Source organism: Emydura macquarii, unplaced genomic scaffold (assembly GCF_026122565.2).
Source record: "Emydura macquarii macquarii isolate MOO-44397 ecotype Brisbane River unplaced genomic scaffold, CSIRO-AGI_Emac_v2 contig_374, whole genome shotgun sequence".
Taxonomy (NCBI): domain Eukaryota; kingdom Metazoa; phylum Chordata; order Testudines; family Chelidae; genus Emydura; species Emydura macquarii.
This window is the reverse complement of record NW_027130511.1, coordinates 8,339,510-8,364,320: the sequence shown is the minus strand read 5'-3', so window position 1 is coordinate 8,364,320 and position 24,811 is coordinate 8,339,510. Positions and strand designations below refer to the sequence as shown.

General features: G+C 42.3%; 1 protein-coding gene across 7 annotated transcripts in view; it reads left to right on the top strand.

The window, feature by feature from the left end:
• LIN52 (lin-52 DREAM MuvB core complex component) overlaps positions 1-24,811 on the top strand; it is a 55,109-nt gene that overhangs the window by 15,675 nt on the left and 14,623 nt on the right. The window contains exon 6 of one of the 7 annotated variants that reach the window (XM_067533454.1): positions 15,295-16,000. The exons of 5 other annotated variants lie outside the window; for them this stretch is intronic. In XM_067533454.1, coding sequence (XP_067389555.1) covers positions 15,295-15,380 — 86 coding nt within the window. In that variant the 3' untranslated portion in view covers positions 15,381-16,000. Of the gene's footprint in view, positions 1-5,869; positions 7,868-15,294; positions 16,001-24,811 lie in introns of those variants that run through there. One more of the 7 variants, XM_067533473.1, reaches the window with a different exon arrangement.

The following is a 24,811-nucleotide window of genomic DNA, read 5'->3' as shown; positions in this document are numbered from 1 at the left end:
CGCCCTGAAGGCCCTGTTTACATAATGTGGCTGGAGCAAGGCTCTGTGACAGTATCTCTAACTGGCTCATTAGCTCCTAAGCGTTAGAACAAGATAAAAATGCCCTAAAGCCTCTTATCTGATGGCTGGCGTAACCTGCTGAAAGCTTGAGTGCCATTAGTTTAAGTTCGCAATCCAAGTGCCTCTCTTGAGTGTAAGGAGCGCTGATTAAACCTGAAGTGTCCCCTGAGGGCTCTACAGCTGTCATGGGGGTGGTGGCTGCCCCCTCACCGAAAGGATATTGGGGCCAGAAGTCCCAGCGGGGCGGGCACTCTGAACCGCCACGTGGCTGCCCCAGCTGTTCCATTTTGCCTGATGAATTGTTTTACAAGGGGAGGCTGGGTATTGTCATCACAAGCTGCCTTCCCTGGGGACAGAAGCCAGCCTGATAATGACTAATGTTAGTGATAGTAATTGAAGTGTGATAGCTCTCCAGGGACTTGCACAGTACTTAAAGAGCTGTCAGGCACTTGTGGCTGGTGCAGTCCCATGAATGCCTCAGAAACGGTTTTTAATTGCTTGACTTCCATAACTACAGTTTCTGTGTTTTTCCCCACATGGAAAAGAAGATTTTTGTAAGCGAGTAACGGGCTGCCCTGTGAGCCTCTTAGCATTCTGCTCTGATGTGGTTGTGGTGGGGCTTGTGCTGTGTATTTCTGCCCCGACTAGCCCTTATGTGCCTCCTTGCTTCCTGTCTGTGTGCATGTGTGCTTGGTCTAGCATCTAAGTTTATTGATTTTTAGCTGGAAGTGTGTTTCCTGCCCAAGCCTTTTGTTTACATAATGCTCCTCCTCTGTGCCTGTGGACTATATTTGATGATATTAAAAATATTTCAACTGGATCCCTGAGCCCTGTGGTGCAGTCAGCTGGTCAGCAGTGTAGTCATTTGCATTTTGTTGGGTGTTTAAACCTGAATATATATAGTGTTAAATGAGAAGCCTTTGTGTCTCAGCTAGATGGGAGTTGGGAGACAATAGCTTCCTGTGGATTTGGTCCAGAGTGCTGACTGGATCCTACCTGCAGCATTGAGTGAAGTTTTTCTGCTAATTTTCTAATTTAGTGTACATAGCCAGGGCTTTGGCAAATAAATGATCAGTAGCTGGAATGGGGAATCATGGTCCTTGTGTAACAGCTTGGGACCCAAAGCGGCATCTCTTCTCTTCTCTATCAATCCCTCACCCCACATACCCTGATAAACCGCTGCTTACTAAGGTGCCCCCTGGGAAACCAAGCAGGTTATAGGAGTGTTTCACATAGGACAAATCAAAATTGTTCAAATTCAGCAAGCAACTGCTGTTAGATGTACATGAATTGCCATGCTATATCAGATCATTTGTTTTATCTAATCCAGTATCTGGTCTCTGACCGTGGATAGTACCCCATGCTTTAGTAGTGCACAGTTATGGAATAACCTGTCCCCAGGGAACTTTCTTCCCAACCCTCTTTGTTAGGGTTTGTCTTATGCTGGGAAGCATGAAGATTTATGTAACCTTATATTTTTTCATTCTATCTGATGTGGTGGGGTAGATGGTCTTATTACTGTTATCTATGTATAATCCTCCTTTGACTCTTTCTAAATTCTTTGCCTTAACAATATCATGTGGCAGTGAGTTCTGCAGGTTATATATGTTATATAATTAATGCAAAAGTATTTTATTTCCTTTTATCAGGTTTGTTTGAGTTTGATTGTCCCCATAGTCTTGTATAATGAGAGAGGGTAGGGAGCATCCAATCAGACTTCTCTGCACCATTATTTTATAAAGCTCTCCATCTCTTCTCTGAAACAAAATATTCCTAATCTTTTTAGAGCAGTTCTACACTTAAAAAGCTGCAGTGGCACTGGCGCACTTTAGTGAACGTGCTACTACACCAATGGGAGAGCCTCTGCAAGAGGTGGTAGCTATGTTGATGGGAGAAGCTCTCCTGTTGGCCTATCGCTGTCTGCCCTCGGGTTAGGTCGGTCACTCAAAGGTGTGGATTTTTCACATCTCTGAGCAACATAGTTATGCTGATGTAAGTTTATAATATAGACTTGGCCTTAGTTTCTCTTTTGTATGAAAGTCTCTCTAAGCCTCCAATCATTTTTGTTACCTATTGCAAAATCTGCTTCTGGTTTTTTTACGTCCTTTTTGAGATGGGATGACCAGATCTGAGTGCAGAATTCTGGGTGAGGTTGTAATATAAAGTGGCACAATATTTTCAATATCTTCTGTCCCATGCTTTATACATTCTAAGTCTTTTGTTTGGGGTTTTTGTCCGCCACTGTGCGTTGAGCAGAGGTTTGCATTGAGGGGCCTTCAATGACCCCTCCTTTTTTTTTTTTTTTTTTTTTTGTCCGTGTGGTTACAGTTACATTAGAACCCAGTAATGTGTAAGAATAGTTCACTTTATTTCTTCCATTGCAGCAGGAGGTTGTGTGGGGTGAATTTGCAGCTGGAATTATATTCTGCGTTTTTATAAATTTGTTGTGAGGCAATGTTGGTTGCCATGTTTTCTTAGTAATGCAGAGATATTACTCTGCCTCGTCACAGCTTTTATGTTTTTTGCTTTCTCTATTCTGGCACCTTTAACAAAGAGGAGGCTAGTGATCCACTATCCAACTGGAGCTAGGAGGAAGAAGTGATGGAAAAAGCTGCTTGTGTATCATCTGCCGATTGATCTCTGTGGGGAGATGGATCTTCTCTTTTGCAGGGGAACTGAGAACAGTTTCACTCATGACATGAGTAGAACAGGAAAAGAGCTTGAGCTGGAAATGGCTGATCCCACCAGACCCTCTTCCTCTTAGTGTAAATGGAACAAGTCATACTTTCTCTCTCTTCTCTGACTTTTCTTGTGTTTGAGAGTTACTGTTCATTTTTTTTCCTGAAGAATTTGGGCCTTTCACCAGGGGTGACCAAGGTGAAAAGGGAAGCCAGCAAGGAACCATGTTCAGGGAGGAGAAGGAAATGAAATTCATTTCCGGTGTTCAGGCCTTACTCATGCTTATGATCTTTCTCATGGTTCTTATAGGGCCCGATTCAGCTCCCCTAGAATTCAATGGAAATTCTTCTGTTGACTTCAAGGGGGGTTGGAATAGCCCCATACTGATACCTTGATTCAACTACAGGCTCTTTCTTTATGGTTTTAAATGTTGTTGAATATTCTTCTGTGTCGAGTATGGGGATTCCTTTGGCCTCCACCTCTGTAGGGGAAAGTCGCCCCCTGAAAAGGCTGGATTTTTTTTTTTTTAAGAGCTAGTTGTGTCTAATGGAGGAGGCTTTAAAAAGTCATTCTGGGAAAGGTAGTCTTAAATTGAAAGTCAAAATGACCCATAGGAAATAGTCACTAGGACTTTATGAGAGGGTACTCTGGGAATTGTGTCCCTCTGAAGGGGAAGGGTTTTTTCAGGGTTTGCTGAGTCACGGCCTGACTGCTGAAGGGGGAATGCTTAACATCATAGTCAGAAGATTGCATGCGCTGTGTTTTCTCATCATATTCATTGTAAGTCATGTCGTCCGTTCCCCTTCCCCCCCCTCAATATCCTCTGCCTCATGAAGCGCCGACTGTTCTACATCTACTTTGGTAAGAAAACCTTACTTTACATTTCCATACAACAGCATGTTTTAAAAGCTGTCTCTTTGTGAATTGTTTAATCTCCAAGAGAGTAACAGTCCCTGGACACCCAACAACATCAAGTCTTAACTTATGTCTCTAACACATAGAAAGACAGACTTTTGGTTGACATGTCCTTCACCTGTTCCATCATTGCATTTATTTTATTTTTTTGGTGTCCCAGAACTGTGGGTAAGTTTACATATCCTTTTTGCAGAAATTTTCAGTCATGGTGTGAAGAGGCTAAAGTTGCGTTTATTCCTTTTCATAGGTGTATGTCTGACTGTTTAGTTATTTGAATTTCATTTTTGTTCAATGAATTTTCTCTTATTCATCTTACATCTTTGGGATCCTATGTTTACCCAACAGTAACATTAAAGAGAGCATGAAAACGGTTGGACACACCTAGCATAGTCCTTCTATTGGGTAAATAGATTCTGGTTTACAGATTAATCTTGAGGAAGTATTGTTACTAAATGGATTCTCATACCTCAGTCTAAAGAATGGTGATGATTTTAAGAATTCTGATATTGATTAAACAAATTCTGTTATTTTACTGAAAAACAAAACTGCTTAAAACAAAAAGCCTAACAAAACAAATTCAAACATCTAATTAGGCAAATTCACTGTTCTATTCAGTCATCATTTTACACTTACAGGACACTGCTACACATGTAGCACTTTGTACATGGGTGATTACTGCACGTCTAGCACTTCATCAAAAATTTATTTTAAGCTACACATTGTTAGTAGTTACTTTGGTACAATAACAATCTATCATGGAAAGCTTGACTTGTCAGATCATTGGTGCCCTGCAACAAATACAGTATATCGTCTCAACCCTTCTGTGTGTATGTGGATAAAGTTAGTGAACAAGCCCAATGGCATATTTTTAAACCTCTTTGACTCTCTACAAGTGATTTGAAAACATTGAGATTAATAAACCCCTCATTGAACTGTGAGTTATTAGAATGTGCTTGCATATTTGTCACCTTAGGATTTGATCTCAGATCTCCTCAGCTAAGCAGGATCAAGCTTGGTCAGTAATTGGATGGGAATTCTCTAAGGAAAACTCAAGTGTTGCAGGAAGAAACGGTGGTGATTCAGTAGATAGTATGCTCTTCTCTCTGAGTCAGTACTGAACTATTACCCCATCATAACTCTAGGGGGCTCTGTAATGTTGGAAAATGTTATGTTTTGTATGAGATGTATGACAAAACTCCTGATAACTTATGGTCATTAAAGATCCCAGACATTTTTTGTAAGAGTGGGGTGTTAACCTCAGTGCCATGGGCAAAATACCAGCATACATAATTATGGTCTCATTTTCCCCAGCAGCATCAATGAGAACAAAAACAGAAAGAGATCTTATCTCTACTACTATGTTGTATAGTACTGCTGTATGTTTAAACAGTTGCCACATTCTCCCCCAGAGGTAACTATTTAAGTAGTGGGGGAAATGATTCCTGTGTATGTACTATACAGAACTCCTTGAATAAAAGACACTAGAAAAAGTATAGTATAGGAGTGCTGACAGTGTATACAAGAGAGATGTGAAATAATTATTCATATCACTTATTGAAACCATGCAGTACAATAATATACAGCGACACACAAAATATACGGCAGAATAATAGACATTCACCATTAAGTTGTGTGAAACTGTTCATTTTAGAAAGGAAAGAATGATACCTATATTACACTGTGCCCTTTACTTATAAACCTGGCCTTGGGCATTGTACAGAAAGCTTAATCTAAATTCTGCATCAAGGTCGGTTGATGTGATACTACAGTGGGGCAGACTGGAAATTCTGCAGCTGATTCATTTAAATTAAAATGATGGTTTTAAATGAATTTAGCATAAAAATGAATAAAGCAATAAAGACAGTAGCGTAATATTTTTTATTGTGTTACTAAATTCCATTCTCTTATCACTGTGTTTTTAGTATACACTGTCACTACAAGATCAAATGCATAATTGCCTCCTAGAAGCTGTCAGGGACGAAGCTGAAGATTTTGGCAGTGAGGTGGGGATTCTTGGGGCTTTTGGCACATGGACAGGCATAGGAGGCAGTTTTCGGATTGTAGGGTGAGCACTTCAGCTAGGTGTATATGCTCAAAGGATCAGCAATGTTATAGTTGACACTGAAACATAAATGTAACAATTTAAAGAGTAAACACTTTATTGATATAAATAATTTCCATAACTCTCAGAGCAATTGTTTCTGATTGTCTGCAGACTCAAGAAGACAACACTACTTAGTTACACCCTGGGAGACATGAACAAGAGTGTATCTTCACAACCACAAGGACTAAAAATATCCCTTTTAAGAAAAGGGAAAACTTAAGATTCATGAGCACAATTCAGCAGCAAAGGTGGATTCTGGGGCAGATTCTACAAAGTTGTGAAAAACATATGTCTCTTCTTATATGCTCTCTGTATAAGCAGGAGTTTGTGTGTTGACAGTAAGAAAACTGTGCTGAATTAGGCCTTGATTCAGCAAAGCACTTTAAGCATTTGCTTAAACCCCTTGAAGTCACATGCTTAAGTGCATTGCTGAATCAGGTCCTTTAAACTGTAACTTACTCAGGACTGGCTTCTGTCTTATTTGTTCTGTAAAGACTATATAAATATTGTAACCTGAAATCAATATTGTGAATTCAATGCTGAAGGAAGTCATTGCAATATAGTGTGGTGAGATTTAGGAAGGAGACTGATCATTTTTTTGCCATTGATGACACTTGTAGTTCTGCAAGCTGTGATAGGTTGGGGGCACCGTTTGTTCAAAGTCACAATCTGAGTATTTTTGAGCCTGTTTGAATAAGTCGTTGCTGTGCACCAATTTCCACTGGTGCCTTGTTGGGACCTCCTTACTGAAGCACACAACAGAGAAAATGTATTTAGATCTGTTTCCTATTTTTAATTATCCTTTTCCTAGGAACTACTTTCATAGTGGAAAGATACTTTGTATTAACATCCCACCACCACACTTTTTTTTTTAAAGTTTTAGTTTAATTGAAATGTAAATTAATGAATGCACACTAAGAATTAAGTTGCTGGTTCATTTCTGAGACACTTGGCAACACTTGGTTCCTCCCAACACACCTGACAAATGCTTCAGTAATTTACCCATATATGCCCGTTCATGGCATACCCTGGAGCTTTAGCTTTGATTCTCCTCCTCATTACAGCAGTATGAGCCAGTTGCCACAAGGATCAGGAAGGAATTAATCACATGTGCATCACTGTGCTTTTAGTCAGGTGCACTTTGTATAATTCCTGCCCTCCCTTCCTCCCCATTCCTTGAGGTACCAGTTATTGATCCCTGCTAGATGGACCAGATAGCTGATGCAGTATCTCAAAGTCTGTGTCTTGTGACAGCTACTTTTGTTTTCCTATAGTCTGCACAGTAGGACTGGTCTAAACCAAGAGTTGCTCCGGTTTAACTAAAGTTGTGCTTTTTAAACTAATTTAGCAAATGGTGCAAACTCTTGCATGGAAACTCTCTTAAATAGATGTAAATCTGGTTTATAGTTTATCGTGCATCTGTAAATTTACAGGTGCAAACTGGATAGTTTTAAACTGATGTGTTGACATGGGTTTGCACTGGTTTAACTAAATCAGTTTTTAATTTGATTTTATGTAAATCTGTGTAACTTCTGTCTGTATATAGACAAGACTTAGTATGGCATCCTTGGTCACCGTTATTTAAGCAGTGAGTGCACTAGTTGTGAGTGCTTTCTTAGTCAATTAATGACCAGATCAGAGCATTAAAATCACAGGACAAAAATGATGATTTTTCTAACAGTGACTTAGAACTGGTTATTAGAAGGACGCTCAAGTTATTTAAGCAGGCTTTCTTATCTATAGTCCAAATAACATCTTAGATTATTAGTGACCCTATCAATTGAAAATCTAGACCATTTATTTTAAAAATGATTTAAAGGAACTGTTGGGCACTGTGCCTGCTTCTGGACATCCTGCCAGTTTTTGTGGTTGAGTAGCCACATTTTCCTATTTTCTAGAAAAGTTTTTTTTCCTCTTTCCAGTTTTTTTATTTAAAAACTCACAAAAACAACAAAAGAAACTGACTACACAAAAGTGGGAGGGGGGAGACGGATACAAATATTTCCCCCCAATCATAGTGATCTCAGATGCTACAAGTAGTGAGTGTTTAAAAAAAAAAAAAATTAAAATGTGTTTTTTAAGATGTCACTTGAAAACGGAAAGAATTTAAATGTTTTTATTTAGTTTTCACTGTTTATGGCCCCTGATGCTTCAGAGACCTACTGTGCATCCTTCACTTTACACATGCCAGTAGTCCCACTGACTCAACTAGGACTACTCCATGTGCATAAACATAAGCACATACACAGGCTTTGCAGGATCAGGGCCTGTGTGTTTCACTTTTTGCCCAGTTGAGCTAAGAAAAGTAGATGGACATTTTTGTGTTTTTTTTTTTTTTAGTCAGTTTCACTTTCTGATTCTTCTGAGCTGCAAAGTACAGTGGGGGTGTTTTTGTTTTAAAATTCCAGTGGCAACAGTTTAAAAAAAAAAAAAGAAAAGAAAACAATTCTATTGGTTTTAATTTTTCCAAAATCTTAATTTTACAAAATCAATATTTTGGGCTGAATGGGACCCAGACAATCCCTTAAAAGCTATTTTAAACCTCTTATTTTAAATTTTTTCTTAGAAAGTATTTTTGTTTTCCCTTGCTCTGATGTGATTTCACTGAGGTTCTTAACCTTACTCTAAGAAACACTTTCAAACCAATCCACATTCAGCATACTTGGGATTACAGTTTTACTAGTTATAACGGGTAATAATACCCGCTTTGTGACGAACAATCTAATAAATTCTGGTGCAGCAGGTTCTGTGGCCCTAAATCCATTGACCATGCTAAGGGTCACTGCAGTGCATTTCCCAGGATGAAGCAGCATGATCCCCAGTCTCTAGTCTGCCTGCTGCTTTCGTGTTAGAATTCAGCATGCCAAGCCCACAGCACCCCAGTCTCTCCTGAATGGAATTCAAAAAGACACTTACATTTCCATAAATAAATTAGGAATTCAGTGGCTTCTTCCGGCTAATCAGGGCAGGCTGATAAACCTTGCTAGCTGTTTAATAAATGAATTGTGACTGATTACCTATTAATATGGACGCCTCAGGAATTCACCCTGGGGGAAGCAGAGCAGTGAAATAGAGAGGGGCATGGCCCCCTGGGAAATCAGGGCTTCATGTTTGCAGCTTAAATATCTCTGTGAAGTATCAATAAGGAGGTAATTGAATTTTGAACACAAACATGAGCGCCGGATGGATGAAGGAGAGGGGGGCTCTGATCGTCTCTTCTATGCCCTTTCATACTCCCCTCCCTTTTCCCTTAGAGACCACTCTAGTGAAGATAGATGCTAAATCCATTAAATAAAGATTAGACTCTGTCGTAGTAGAAAATGGCAGCTTAGCTAGATCCCTGGGCAAATTGGGACCTTTAGCAATACAGAAAATTAAAATATACATTTTTAACAAGTATGCTATCGACACTGTAATAATGAGTGCGTGGCTTGTGGGGTTTGCTCACCTTTCAGAGCTGCTTTTGTTTGGCTGGATTACTTCCTCTTGTTTTCAGTGCCAGCCTGTTTTGTTTCTCTGAAGCAGAGGAGACTAGCTTTTTTCAGATTCTGTACTCTAGTATTTGAATAGAGAGATACTCCCGTCAGTTCCAGGATGTCCAAACATAGATACTTGAAGGCTAGTTGGAGACTGTGGAGAAGGCAAGGAGAAGGGGTTAGAGACTGAAATAAATGTAGCTTGGACCTTATTTCTTAAACATAAAACTTTTGGTTTCTTGTTTCCATTGCTATAAGCCATGTAAATTGTATTAGTATGGAGGATGGGGGGAAAACCAGCATTAGGACTTGTATCATAAAATATTTTTTTTTAAATGGCAAATTATTCCCTCCAAGCTGGCTCAGCCTTAAGCATTCCTCCTTAGATAGCACCCAGCTGGTTATATCCCTATTGGACTTCCCTTCATGAGCTAGAGGTTTTCTTGCTGAGGACACTACCCCTCTTTCCCCCCCCTCCCCCCCCAACCTCACCCCCAGGGCAGGTAGCTTAGGATGCTTACAGGCAGATTGCTCCCAAGAACAAACCTCCGAAAAGATAGAGCACCTCCAGAGATCCCTTGGGGAGATAAATCAGTCGTGCGTGTGTGCGTGCGTGTCTCTTCATGAAAAGGAAAGAAACAACCGATGAAAGTAACTAAGCACTACCCACTCCCTGGATAACTGATGCTCTTAGAGTATCTTCCTCCTAGACTCTCACCCGTAATTCTTAACCTCAATGACATTCCTTTTGGATATTTCCTTACGGAAGCTGCCAGAGAAGAAAGATCTCTCTACCACCACCACCTCCTCCCACCCCATTGCACTCCTGCCCCACTCCTGAGAAGGGAAAGAACAAACAAACAAGAAAACAAAACTCAAAAGGATGCAGACGTTTGAATCAAACTCTGCCTAATGGCAGGACAGCCAGGATGTGTCACAAGGCATACTTTTTTTGTGTCTTTCTAGCCTCCAGGAGTTCCAAAGGCAACAGATAGAAATCTTGAAGGGCTAGTCTCCATTAGAAGCACTACATTGGCACAGTTATGGGAGAGCTCTCTCCCATCAGCATAATTACTCCACATCCATGAGAGGCGGAAGCTATGTCAATGGGAGAGCGTCTCCTGTTGACATAGCACCAGTCTGGACAGTGCTTAGGTCGCTGTAATTTGCATTGCTCAGTGCGGTGGCTTTTTCACACCCCTGAGTGACACAATTTATATCGAATTAAGTGGTGGTGGAAGCCTAAGTTGTCTTCAGGCAGGTCTACATCTTGACTAGGTATTTCCTGACTTCTATCAACCTAAAGGAGGCTCATTTGTGTGTTTCCATTTGTCCTGCTTCCAATTCTAGTATGGATCTCACTATTTCCTCTACTTGTTCACAAAATTAGAAATGTAGGGCTGGAAGGGACCTCAGGAGGTCATCTAATCAAACCCCCTGCACTGAGGCAGGACCAAGTATACTTAGACCATCCCTGACCCGTGTTTCTCTAACCTGTTCTTTAAAATCTCCAATAACAGGGATTCCACTACCTCCCTTGGAAGCCTATTCCAGTGCTTAACTATCTTTATAGTTAAAGTTTTTCCTAACATCTAATTTAAATTTCCCCTGCAGCAGATTAAGTCAATTACTTCATGTTCTACTTCAGTGGACATGGGGAACATGCAATCACTATCTTCTCTGTGACAGCCCCTAACTTATTTGGAAACTGTTATCAGGTGCCCTCCCCAACTTTTCTTTTCTCAAGACCTAAACATCCCTAGTTTAATTAACGTTCCTTCACAGGTCAAGTTTTGAAACCTTTTATCATTTTTGTTGCTCTCCTCTGGACTCTTTCCAATTTGTCCTCATCTGTCCTAAAGTATGGCTTTCAGATTTGGACATAGTACTCTAGCTGAGGCCTCGCCAGTGCCAAATTAGCACAGGGACAATCATCTCCTATGTCTTACTTGACACTCCTGTTTGTTACACCCCAAAATATTAACCTGTTTTGCAGCTGCATCACATCGTTGGCACATACTCAATTTGTGATCCACCGTTATCCTCAGTTCCTCTTCAGCAGTACCACTGCTTAGCCACTCATTCCACATTTTGTATTTGTGCGTTTGATTTTTTTTCTTCCTCAATGTTGTATTTTGCACTTGACTTTATTGAATTTTATCTTCAGACCAATTTGTTAATGTTGTTTTGAATTCTAATTCTGTCCTTTAAAGTGCTTGCAACCCCTCCCAGCATGATGTCATATTCAGATTTTGTAAGTATGCTGTCCATTATCCAAGTAATTAATGAAAATATTGAACAGTACCAGACCCAAGACAGACCCCTGTGGAACCCCACTAGATGTATCCTCCTAGTTTGAGAGCAAACAATTGATAGCTAATCTTTGAGTAGTTTGTTTGGTTTTTTTTCCCCAACTAGTTGTGCACCCACTTTATAGTAATTTCATTTACACCACATTTCCTTAGTTTGCTTATAAGAATGTCATGGGGGACTGTATCAAAAGCCTTGCTAAAATCAAGATGTATCTCTTCTGCATCATTCCCTCTATTTAATGGACCAGTAATCCTATCCAAAAAAAGGAATTTAGATTGGTTTGCCATGATTTGTTCTTGACAAACCCATGTTGGCTATTACTTATCACCCTATTGTTCTCTAGGTGCTTACAAATTGTTTAATAATTTGATCCAGTATCTTTCCAGGTATCAAAGTTAGTTTGACTGGTCTGAAATTCCCCAGGTCCTCTTAGTTCCCCTTTTTCTATGTTTGTCCTTCTCCACTTCTCTGGGACTTCACCTGAGCTCCATGAGTTCTCAAAGATAATTGCTAATGGTTCAGAGATTGTCAGCTAGTTCCTTAAGTACCCTACGATGAATTTCATCAGACCCTTCCCACTTTAATAAAGCTAATTTATGTAAGGGCAGGTCTACACTACAAACTTGCATCAGCGCAGCTGCAGCACTTCTGGTGAAGACACTCTAAGCTGATGGAAAAGAGCTCTCCCGTTGGCTTAACTCCCATTGCCGCAAGATATGGTAGCTGTCAGCAGAGAAGATCTCCCACTGACATAGTGCTGTCTACATGGGGGGTTAAGTTGGTATAACTGCATTGTTCAGGAGTGTGGATTTTTCCCTAAAGTAAGTATGTAGTGTAGACCTGGCCTAAATAGTTTCTAATCTGTTCTTTCCTTATTCTGGCTTGTTCCTTCCCTTGTTAATATTGTGTTAAGCATCTGATCACAATTAACCTTTTTATTGGTAAGAGTGAAACAAAATAATTCAGCCTTCTTGGTGTCATCCGTTATGAGCTCGCCTCCCTGCTAAGTAGTGGACCTACACTTTCCTTTGTTTTTTCTCTTGCTCCTAATGTATTTATAATACCTCTTATTGCATTTTATGTCCCGTGCAAGGTTTAACTCATTTTCTGCTTTAGCCTTTCTGACTGTCCCTACATGCTTGTGCTATTCTTTAAAACTCATCCTCAGCACTTAGTCCATTTTGTAAGATTTCGGCCAGGGCCCCCACAGGTACAGGCAGAGGAAGAGCTAGCAGTGGTGTTTTCTTCCTATCGTGGGTTCTTCCTGCCTTTTGGTCTTGTGTTGGATCCAAGGGTATTTGTGAAGTTTCTTATAGACCTTTGCAGTCCTTGGGTAGGAAGAGGTTCCCCATCTACCTCTTCCTAGACTGAATTAGTGCTGATTGAAGATGTATCAAGGGAGACAGCAATACTGGACATGTGCCTTGTGTTGATGAACTGGGATGAGAGCTAACTACAATAAGCCCAGTATATAGTATTCTCCTTTTAGGAACTGTGACAGTCCATCAAGGGATATTTTTCTCCCACAAGAGACAATCTAGATGTCAAGAAGTAGCTCTCTTAGCCACCATCCCTCCCTCCTCATTGCTGCAAGCCCTAACGCGTGTTTTTAGTAAGATGCTGTGATGGTCCTTGCACAGGTGTTGGTTGGTAGAGTAGCATCTGTATCACCTAGTGGCTGGGGCATGCAGTAGGGTTGTTGGTACAGGAGCCCAGGCCCTTGCACTTCACCAGGCTCTGACCCAGCACCCTTTGAGGGCTATCAATGCTCTGGCAGCCAGGGGCTGCTTAAGGCTGCCCTCCTGGGCCATTTCCTATCACCCCCCCAAGATTGTCCCAAAGTCACTGTCTGGATCTAGGCGGCGGCCGCTCATCACAAGGCACCTTCTGGCGGCTGCATGTAGCGGGGTAGCTCTTTCTCTCTTGGGCTGCAACTGTCTCCTTCTGCAGTATGACCCACCTTCCTGGGTTAGATCAGTCCTAAGGCTTTCCCTTGCTGGGGTAGCCCAAACAAAATAAAGGGGAATTAACAAAACTTGGAGCCCATATGGGAGGGAGAGGGGACTGCTTCCATCTCAAGCTCTCGCTGTAGCAGGCTCTCGCTTCCCTCAGGGAGGGACCTTTGGGCATTTGTCATGGGGAGATTCTGCCTTTCCCTCAGCTCTCCTCTGCTGGAGCTGTAGGTTGCAGGTCTGCTCTCTTCCCTGGTCTGCCACCAAATGAGATACTCCCCTGCCTTTTAACTCCTCCTGTTAGAGCATTTCCTACAGGTGTGGCGGGGCAGAGCTGGCTGAGCCCAGAGTGGTTCCTTAACCACTGATTGCCCGTGGTGGGGTTTGTATACCCATGGGCGGCACATATAAGAGGCTTGAGGAGGCTAAACCTCCCCAAAATAAAAAAGGTTGCCCATGCAGGGGGTAAATGATGGATGTGGGTCACTTCCCTTTGAAGACGCACCACCGGCCTGCTGCCTTTGCTGCCCCGGGAGCAGGAGCGCTGGAAGCTCCCTAGAAGTGGCGGGGAGGGGAGGAAGGACCACCGGTGCCCAGACCCTGGCCCTGCCTGCTTCTCTCCGAGGCTCTGCCCATGCTCCACCTCTTCCCCCAAGGCTCTGTCCTTGCTCTGCCTCTTCCCCCAAATCCCATCCCACTGCTCACTCCTCTCTGCCCCTCCCCTTTTAAGGCAGGAAAAAAGTGGGAGGGATAGCCTCTCCAAACAAAAGACTCGTGCACTGTCTATGTGTATACCACATCACTGATGGTGTCTCATCAACATCCTTCAGTGGTCAAAGCATCATGAGACCCCTCCAGACCTTCCTCCTATCACTCCCATTATCCACTGAGTCACACTCTTCCACAGTAGAAATTCTCCTGATAGTTGTCTAGTCATTTTGGTGAACAAGACCTTGCAGATTTACCAGAGGCCATCCAATAGTGAGACCTGCTCAACTAATCACAACTTCTGACACCAGTCTACAGGAGTTGATTCAGAGGACAGGATGGTCTGGGTGACCTTGGCAACTTAAAGAAAGCTCAGCAACAATTGGCTGGTATTGAGAGTAATCCACTGTAACCTTCAAGTTGTATTATCTTCTCTCCCTTACAGGCATGACTGGTAGTACCTGAACAATGGCCTAATTTAGCAAGCAGAGACCATCGAAATCATCTTTCCTATAGAAAGAAGCACCTCTTCTGATACCTTGGTCAGAAAGGAATATTTAATTTCTAGGCATCCTGCACACAAGAGGAAAATTAACTCCATAGGAGGCTGATAGTTGGTTTCTGGATAAGATAAGGATAAGATTTTTGTCATGGAGGTCACGGATTCCATGACTTTCAGAGACCTCTGTGACATTTTCTTCAGCTTCAGCCTTGAGCCTCGGGGCAGTGGGGGCCAGCCCCCAGACCTCCCTGTTATTTTTGGTAAAAATCACAGACAGGTCATGGGCACCATGAATTTTTGTTTACTGCCTGTGACCTGCCCCGACTTTTACTAAAAATAACCGTGACAAAATCTTAACCTTACTGATAGACCAAGCAGAGCAGTTTCTATATCTAGGTGTCTATCTGCATCTGACCACGTCCCTAAGAGTGTCATCGCCAGATTTATTTTATAGACTCAATGAAACGTGCTCAGGTTCTTCTCCAGCAGGAGAGACCTGGAGACGGTAACCATAGATGCTGTCTCCCAGATGTGACTCAATGTCCTCTTACATGTTCTTTTTCCTCTAAAATTTTTAATCTCCAGGCTATTTTGGAAGATCAAGAGGGACAGCCAAGGTTCTCAAATTTCATCAGTATAGCAACGAGAGCCCCTACATTCCTTCCCTCTGAGAGTCATTTCTCCCACAGACTGATCTTCCTGCAGGATCCAAGGAAACTAAGCTTAGCTGCTTTGGCTTTTGAGAGATGTTTGAAAAAGGAGTACTTTGTCAGTGTAATCAAACTTTTGCTAGTCTCTAGTCTGCCAGCATGGCATATTCTTGAGTATGGCCAAGGTTTCCCCCTTGGTGTAAGTTGAAAGGAGTTTGTCTCTTGCATCCATTGACAATCCTAAAGTTCCCACATCATGGTGTTAATGTGGGTTTGTCAACGTGCCAGCAGGCAAGAAGAGGCTTTCCAGACATCAAAGATCTTTATAGTTGTGACATTTACGAGTCTGCCAAAGTACACAAAAGCATGGGATCTCAACCTGGATCTGAATGCTCTCACAGAACCTCTTTTTGAGCACTGAAGAGAAGAATCTTCTTTTAGCCATCAGATAGTTTTTTCTACTAGTGATCATGTCATCAAGAAGGATGTCAGTACTGGAAGCCCAGTCAATGCAATCCAGTTGCTACACCTCTTGTGCCAATTAAGTGGTCCTTAGGATAGATCTTGTCTCATGCCTACAATCATCTCACTTTCATTGAGTGCATTTTCTCTTCTCTTTGCCCAAATACACACATCCTTTAGAATAGAAATGGCATTGTTTGGATGTCAATAGAGTCCTCAACATATATCCAGCACACAGAGTTCTTCTGGAAATCCTCAAACCTGGCTTGTTCTGTACTAGCCATCATACAGAGGTAAGACAGCCTCTAAAACTTCTCTTTCCAGGAGGATTCAGTGGACAATCTTAGAAGCATACTGAAAAGGTCACGCCATCAGTCTAGTAGAGCTCACTGTTTGAGTGATGAAGGGAAGGGAAAGGTCCATTTCCTTATGAGGAAATGCGTAAAGCAGCAACATGGTCTTTTGTATATGTTTACTGGATTCTACAAATGTGTCCCATGCTTAAGTGAATGTGGCTTTTGGTTCTCTGATCCACCCTATACGATATAGCTCACAGAAAACGTTAGAATGTTTGGTTATTTTTAGCAAGAAACTACCTTTTCATTGGCTCTGTAGTAACAAACATTTGTCCTAGGGTCCTGTGGCATTACTTTATCTGACTTGTTCTGGGATTATCACTCTTAGCTATAGAAGTCATCTGTAACTGGTGGGCTTTTCGGCATGATGGTCCTTCTCTCTTCCTATGTCTGATTCTGCCCATTAGCTGCGGGCTGCAGGCTGTAGATCACTGTGGTGATCTGTGGACTTTCCTATTCAAAGAATAATATTTTTTAGGTAAGATAGATATTTTTTTCCCATTCTGATGGCCTTGCCAGTAAACCTGGCTACACAGAACTGTATGCTGACTCCACAGTGATAGTGCTTCCAGGGTGCACCATAGACAACGCTGGGTTTCACACCAAGACATCAAAGCGCTTCCCGTCAGATTTAATTGAAGGTACTTCTCCAGGGTGCTGGGTTTCTTGCACCTGTTAATCATGCTATTAATCAGAGAAGCAAAGTTTGTGGTTACTAAAGTGGATTCAAAGCTAGCAGGTAATGCCAGCAAGTTGTACTGCATTTTATTGTAGCTGAATAAGAACCAACACTCTCTTCCTTACTCCTCATCAAGGATTAAATTGACTTTGCTTCTTTGTTTTTCTGGCCACAGTGGTGGTATAGGGGAGTAGGTGCTTAGTAAGTAGTTAAACACACACCTTTTGTCTCCACATCAGTGCACAATATGGAGAAGAGATCTGTTGTTGTTGGGAGGTAATAAGATGTGCAGTTCCCACTAACCATAACTGAAATTGTCCATTTTATCCAGCAGAGGGCATTGAAAATGCACCCCTACTATTCTTTCTTCTTACAGCTAAGCGATGCCTTAACTCTTGCAGGCCACGTTTTTCCGGTTTCTTTGGTGCATGGCTGCAGATCACTGTTTAATGCAGACAGGGATTTGTCTAGTGTGGAAGGTAAAAGCTGGCACCTCAATGGATTAATGAGCAAGGAATTTCACACTGGCTAACTGTACCCAACTGGTAGAATCTCTGCTTTCTGGAATTCATAACATTTCTTTAAATTCCATAAATCCTAGATGTACCCAGCATTTGGACAGCCCTGTTAGCAGTCCTCTGTTTCCTGACATTACATTGTCTATCTGCCTGTCTAAGGTATTTCCAAGTTGCTGATCATCTTGGTATTTGTGTGCCATGTGGGCAAATAATCAATGACCTGGATGCTGAATTTTCACTTAAGCTTGGGTCTGAAGAGAGCAAAATTTAAACCCCCTTCCTTGTGAGTGGTCACTTAGCACTCACCAGCTCAAACCTGCTGTTATATTCCCAGGAATGTCCAGTTTTCTCTGGGCCCCAGTGGCAGTATCTGTTCAAGTAAATGGAATCTCTTAGGCAGGTGGCAGTAGCAACTGGTGCATTTGCAGATCCAGTGCGTGTGGGTCATATGTGGAAGGCAGGTGATAGTTATTTAGAATGAATGCCACTTTCTCCCATTAAAGCATAAGGACAGTGATGTAATTCAAATGATAACCAGTCATGGCAAAGCTAGGAAAAGAGGATTCTTATACTTCCCCATTCAGGTTATCCCCAGTTCTGCTGCATTTTCCTCTCCTCTTTATGAAATGTCCTTTAATTACCTGGAAGTCCATTGTTAGTATTAGTCCTGTACATTCAGCAATGAGCTTATGACATCACTGAACAGAAATAAAAGCTGAAGTATCTTATTGTTCCTGAGCAGGCTAAGTCAAGTAAGCTGTGGAAAGTGTCCTCAGGCTCCCTTCTAAAACTTCATGCCTGCCACGTAGCCTACAGGAAATAAATTAAATTGAAAAGTATTCTGTATCTCTCCCATCTCCCTCTTATTACATCTAACATAAGCTACTTGTCTTCATTTCGAGGCCCTTCGTGTCCTATCCCCCCACCCTCCCTGTCATATTTTTCTCCACCATTATGAGGTTGGCTCCTGCCTCCGGTTGAACCCATGACGCCAAACTCCATTGCCCACCTGCTAAATTTTCAAAGAGCTTTGTGCTTTTTCATATGATGCCCTCTTGTGTTGGGGCTCGCTCCTTGTAAACATCCGCAGAGCTACCTCATTATCCTCCTCCAAAACTTTCCTTTGCTGGGATGCCTACAAAACCTTGACAGTGCTTAGGCCGCTGGTGTGCTGATACTACTGCCTACCATGCTGATGAGTATTGTCTCATTGTTTCTCTGTACTTCCTTGTCAGTCAGTCTGCATCCATCTGTTGTAAGGTTTTTGGGTTAGGGACTGTCTTTTTGTTCTGTTTATATAGTGCCTAGTGCATTTGGGTCCTGGTCCAACACTAGGGTGCCTGGGCTCTATGGCACTGCACGTACTGTTTCGATAAGCGTGCCAGGATAGCTAGTGCACTGTTTAGTTTAATTCAAGGCATTTCTCTAGCAGTAAGATCATAAGTATTTTTCTTGTTTTTCTGTTTGGATTGTCTGGTCATCAGTCTCCCTCTGCCATGGCAGGGTAGGGCAAGAGGTCAGGATTTGGGACTCCTTATCCTGACAAGTGATCTTTGAGTGGTCTTCATGGAGAAAGCCTTGAGGACTCGGGGTTCCTTGAATGGCCTTCCTACATTAGCTGTCACAGGGTGCCAGAAGGCTCTTCAGACTCCTTGCCTAAGTCCTTGGAACAACTGGAAAAAGATCCCAATCATTTGTGCTGGAAGACTTCAGAGTCTGAGCCAATATTAAAAAATAAGAATACTTAGATATTTCATGGTACTTTTCCTCTGTCAGTCTCAAACAGTTGGACAGAGCTTCTGCTGTATATATCCTGGGTAAACTTAGGCATGGAGAAGGTCATATGGCAGGTCATTGGCAGATCCAGGAATGGAACCCATGTCTCCTGACTGTTGGTGCCCAGTCCACTAGAGCATACTGCCTTCCTAGCGAAGAAGTTGTAGTCATCAAAATAAGCCTTAAGAGTCTTTCCCTCTGAGTAGAGCAATCCCATTCTCCAAAAGTTTGTGGTCCTGCTTGTATTCTTCTACTTCTAAGAATCGGGTGTGGGAGAGGTATCTTAGGGCTGGTCCACATGATGTGGCAATGTGCACTATGGAGGGTATGATTTCTGAAGAGTACGAACATGTGCACTAATTGGTCCATGTAGACCCTGCTGGTGCACGCTAGAAGTTTCCCAGCGTGCTTTACCATGGTACTATTTCAAATAGCAAAATGTTAAAGCATTTTAGGGAACTTTTAGTGTGTGCCAGAGGGGTCTACACAGACCATTTAATTTGCTTTAGAAATCACACCCCCATACAGCACACTGCTGCACCATGTAGAGCTGTCCTTAGTCCAGACAGAGGAACAAACCACACCTGAGTATGCCCTGCTCTCAATTTGGTCCTTTCAGAGAACTCTGACACAAGCAAACAACCCAGGTGAGAAGCTGACTGATGAAGGAAGTTAGACTTCGCCCTGGTCTACACTGACCTGGTGATTCGGCGGCAGTTGATGGGAGTTACACAAGCTATGCAGAGTAGTTTGTGTAACTCCCGTCGACTGCTATGCTTTCCTTCTGTGTGGCATCTTCACTGCTGTTCCCGTCGATGCAGCACTACGCCACTTGAAGGGGTGGTTTTAGTGTGTCGACTTCTGGATCAATTGAGCGGGTCTTCACCGACCATTCAATCAATCCAGATAGGTCGATCTGATGGTGGCAACTTTGCCGCCGTCAGTATAGACATACTTTTCCTGTTGTTCAAAGGAACATAGACCAAAACATCCAGGAGCAGCAATACTCAAAAGGTAGCAATATTTGGTTGAGGTTGAATTGGACGTTCCCACCTGAAGCCCTGATTTCAGTTTTGTTTTTGAGACCATTATATACTTTTAGGACTGAAATATTACATGATTGATGACAACACAGAGGGGAGTTGCTTTTTAAGCTCAAATACATCCAGGTTATTACCAGATGTTGCCATTTCTTCCTCCCCAACATACTGAAAAGTGGATCCTTTTTTTCTGTCCCAGCAGCCAAAACGCCTGTTCGTATATTCAGTTTCTCATCCTGGTTTCTCCCCAGTCTCTCTGATGCCCATGTTGCCTCCTCCTGTCAATCACAACAGTTTAGGTAACATTCCGCACTCATCAATAAGGCCATGTAATTCTCCTCTTTTGAATACCTTCACTGGCTCTTTGCTCGCCTTCCTATGTATAAACTTCTCATTCTTGCCTTTGAGGTCCCATAAAACTTTGTCCCCATGGAAGGTGCCACGCCTCAGTGATGGGTGTGGTATTAAAACCTGAACAGAATAGAGTCTAGAGAGATCTTGTTGCTTGATCGTGCCACTTTTTACTTCACACTATTGCTAATCTTGACCCCGCTGTAGCATGGCAGGCCCTTACCGACTCCTCATTCCTATCCTTTCTAAAGACTCACTGCTTCTGCAAATCCCACAAACATCCTGAGTGCCCTTCTCATGATGACATATGTAAGAGAGTAGGAAAAAGGAATCTAAGGACTGGGCTACACCTACAACTTATGTTGACCTAGCTACATTGTTTAGGGATGTGAATTTTTCTGAATTTTTATTCAAGCCAATCTAAACTCTGGTGTAGACGCCAGTAGTCAACGAAAGAATTCTTCCTTCAATCTAGCTACTGCCTCTCGGGGAGGTGGATTAACTACAGTGACAGAACCCCATCTCATCACTGTAGCAAGTGTCTACGCTACGGTGCTACAGCAGCCCGGCTGCAACGTCTATACTGTAGATATAGCCTAAGATAGCTCCCGTTTTTTGTTTTATGGATTACAAGCTCTTTGGAGCAGGAACTCTCTTTAATGTTTTGTGTGTTGTACAGCTCCGAGAATGCTGTTTGGGTCCCTTACCAGCAAGTAGTCAACAAGATCATCTATTGTCATTATTTAAAGTTGTGTGTGAAAATGTTTTTTACAAAATTGTTCTGACCTTTATAGCGCGTTGATAATCAAACAAAGTTGTTAGTTAAACTTCAAATTAACCTGGGCTTTCTTCCTCATGGAAGACTCATCATTTTGATAAGTTTGGCAACATTAGATTTTGAAATAATTGGGATGATATGAGTGGAGTTGGGGAGGTGTCTAGAAAGGGGTGGCACAAGGTTCGGTATTAGGGGTAATCTTACTTAATAACTTTTCTAACTGGACTGGTAGCAACATGTATATATTAAAGTTGTCTAATACTGTGCTTGTTAATTTTTTTTTGTGATTTAAAAAAAAAAACTTTTTTTTGAGTAAGAAGTTGAAATTTGTAATGAAGAGTGTCCTTAAATCAGACTCCTCTAGAAAAATTGGTCTACATTTGGCAGTTACTAGCCACAAAATATCAGCATGTCTTCAAACAGTTTTCACTATTGATAAATGCTCTGACAGTTTTCTAACTCCTGTTGCACTGACTGGCTTTGCGTAGACCCCTAAGCTGTGGTGAGCCTCCTGGAGTGTTTCAGAATACCCCAATGACTCAGCAAAATGACTCTTCCTCTGCTCTCCATAAATACCCTCTGGTCTGAGGTAGGCCTCAGGCTGGGAGACAGGAAACCATGAACCTTAGTCCCACCTCTTCCTCTGATTGGCCTTAATTCTCTGCACCTTGCAATCATTTTTATTGAGCACAGCCTTGTGACCTTCACCAGGAGGAATGCAAATACCATTCTTCCCATTTTACAGATAGCATAATTCAGGTTGCACATGGTTACTTCTGGCAGTCTTTTGCATTGTAGTAATTTCAAGGTAGTCTTAAAAAGTGCATTTTTCATTCCTAGACTGTCTGTCATTTATAAATCCAGACTTCTGTATGAGGAGGGATTGAAAAGATAGGGATTGTTTAGTTCTGAAAGGGGACATGATACAGGTGTATAAAATAATGAACATTGTAGAGAAGATCAATTGAGAGTGCCTACTGACTTTCTCAGCCTTAAAAAGAAGGGGAGATTCAGTGACACTGAAAGGTAACCAAGCTAAAACTGATAACAGCAATTTTTTTTTATACTGTGCATTGTTAACCTATGGCATTCACTGCTACAGGATATCACAGAGGCCAGCAACTTAGTGGGGTTCAAAAAAGGATAAGACGCTATCATGGATAATAACATCCATAGTTACATTAGGATAAAGTATTTTTAGGAGGGATATAAAACCTCATGCTGTAAGGTGTAAGACAACCATTCCTGAGGTGAGAGCATCTTTCTCTATGGGCAGATTATTGCATCTTTCTCTGAAGCGCCTAATACTAGCTTACTGACAAAGACAGGATACTAGAGTAGCTGGATCAATGATCTGATCTGGTCTATCAGTTCCTATGTTCAGTCATGACCACAGGCATGGCAAATTCTCATTTAACATGAAATCACATTTCTGCAACATACAGTATTACTCTTTTCTAGCCCTTAGATTCTGTTGATAGGATTTTGTATACAAAATGTTACTTTGCAAAATAGGATGTAAATTCAGCTCAGGCCTTTGAGTAACATCTCCAGGGGGCACACCATTAATAAACCTTTTCCGGGTGTCCCCAGTGGCAGCTCCATAGAGCAGGTGGCTTGTAGGACACAAAGACATAGGGAGTCAGGAGCCTGTGTCTTATCAGAGCATATAATCTAAAAATCGCTCAGCCAGTTTTTCTCTCCTGGGGAGAAGACGACTGCACTAGACTCTTATGCTAAAAACTAATTATTAACCTGCAGTAAACGTCATTCAACACAAATCCCAGCAGAAAAAGGCTGGGTGACGGATGTTTCCGGGTAGCAGCCCAAGCTGTCATTTGGCTTTTCAAAAGATAGTCTGTGTGTTGCCTTAGATATTTCCATGCTTGGCTTCTGGTTTACCTGAATAAATGGAGTCATCTTAAAGCACAAAGGAAGTGTGTACAGTTTCCATAGACTCATGTGGATGTGAAGGGATCTGTAGGGGGACCGTAAGTTTCTCCCCCTCCATCTAATGAGGCACCTGGTGCAGTGACCCTTACAGAGAGTGACAAAGCTTTAAAAGTGGGAAAATAGACAACCGCTGGGAGTGCCTGAGAAAGTGTCAATGAGGATGTGGGATGGGGCTGAAGAAGGTTGGGGTGATTAGAAAGTAACCGTGATCAGGGGGTCTCAGGTGTAGCACCAACGGTGGAGTTTGGAGTAGCAGGAGAGGGATCTGAGGTTAATTTAAAAAGAGAATTTTGACTTTAAATTTGTATAAAATTTCTTGATATTTTCATTCCATTTATTCTCTTTTCCTGTATTAACCTTCTCTCACTTTTTATTTTTTCTTCTCTTCTTCCTATTATTTTTCACATTTTTCTCTGCTTTGTCTCTCCCTCATTCAGGTTTTCTCTCTTACACTGCACCCACCCCCCAAATCTCTGAGCCAGTGGCGTACCGAGGGGGGACTGGAGGGGGAGCCAGGCCCCCAAGTGTTAGCCTTTGGGGTGGGGGTGCTGGGCTGGCCTTTCATGATGCGTGGGGCGCATGAGGCTCTGAGCAGCGCAGAGTATCCTGTGCCCTCGGCCTGTTGTGAAGGGCTGGCCCGGAGCCTGCTTACCTGCCTCTACAGCCCCGCAGCTCGTCGCCGGCTCAGATGTGGTGGGTCCCTCCCCCCGCCCTGGCCTGGGGGGAGCACTGGGCTGGCCCTTTGCGATGGGTAGGGAGTGGGGGGCGCAGGAAGCTCTGAAGGATCCTATACAGCTTGAGACTGCATGGTTCTGGTGCTCATTCCTGATATATTTCTCTTCCTCCCTGTATTTCACAATTCTGTATTCTCCTGGCTTTTTTTTCAGTTTGTCTCAGCATCTTTACTTTCCCCTCACTCTCTTTCAGCATTCTGTCTTTGGCTTCTCTCTTCTCTGCTATATCCCTGGGTCACGTCATCCATTCTCTCAGTTCAGCTATTACCTCTACTTTGAGCAGGGCTAAAATTGGACTGGGTCAGCAACCCAGCATTTTTTTAAGACTGACATATTGGTCTGCAGAATCTCACTCTTTTTTTCCCCTCCAGTAAAAGCTAAGTTGCTAACCCTTGGGAGAGAATCTTGTAAGTTTGAAGTCGTCATAAACCGATGGAGTGATGCCTGCCTGAATCTACAGCAAGTCTGAAACAACACCTCAGAAACGTGTGATAACAGGACATATTCATTGCTAGCAAAACATGTTAACTTGCATTAGCTCTGCAGCAACCTGCACCCAAGTTACTTCCTTGAGTTAGCCTAGTTTGGGTGAGGGTGGTCTCACAGTGAATTAACACTGTAGCTCCTGTATTCACACTGGTGTTACACTCAGTCGTGGCACTAAGACTTGTGGGGGCTTGTCCCATGGTTCTTTGCAGCTGAAGTAAGCTGAGCCACTCTCATTGAATTGTGGGAGAACAGTCTGTCCTTTTTGGACAGATGGAGGAATTCTGGGAAGGTACTGGATAACTAGTATCACTTGACT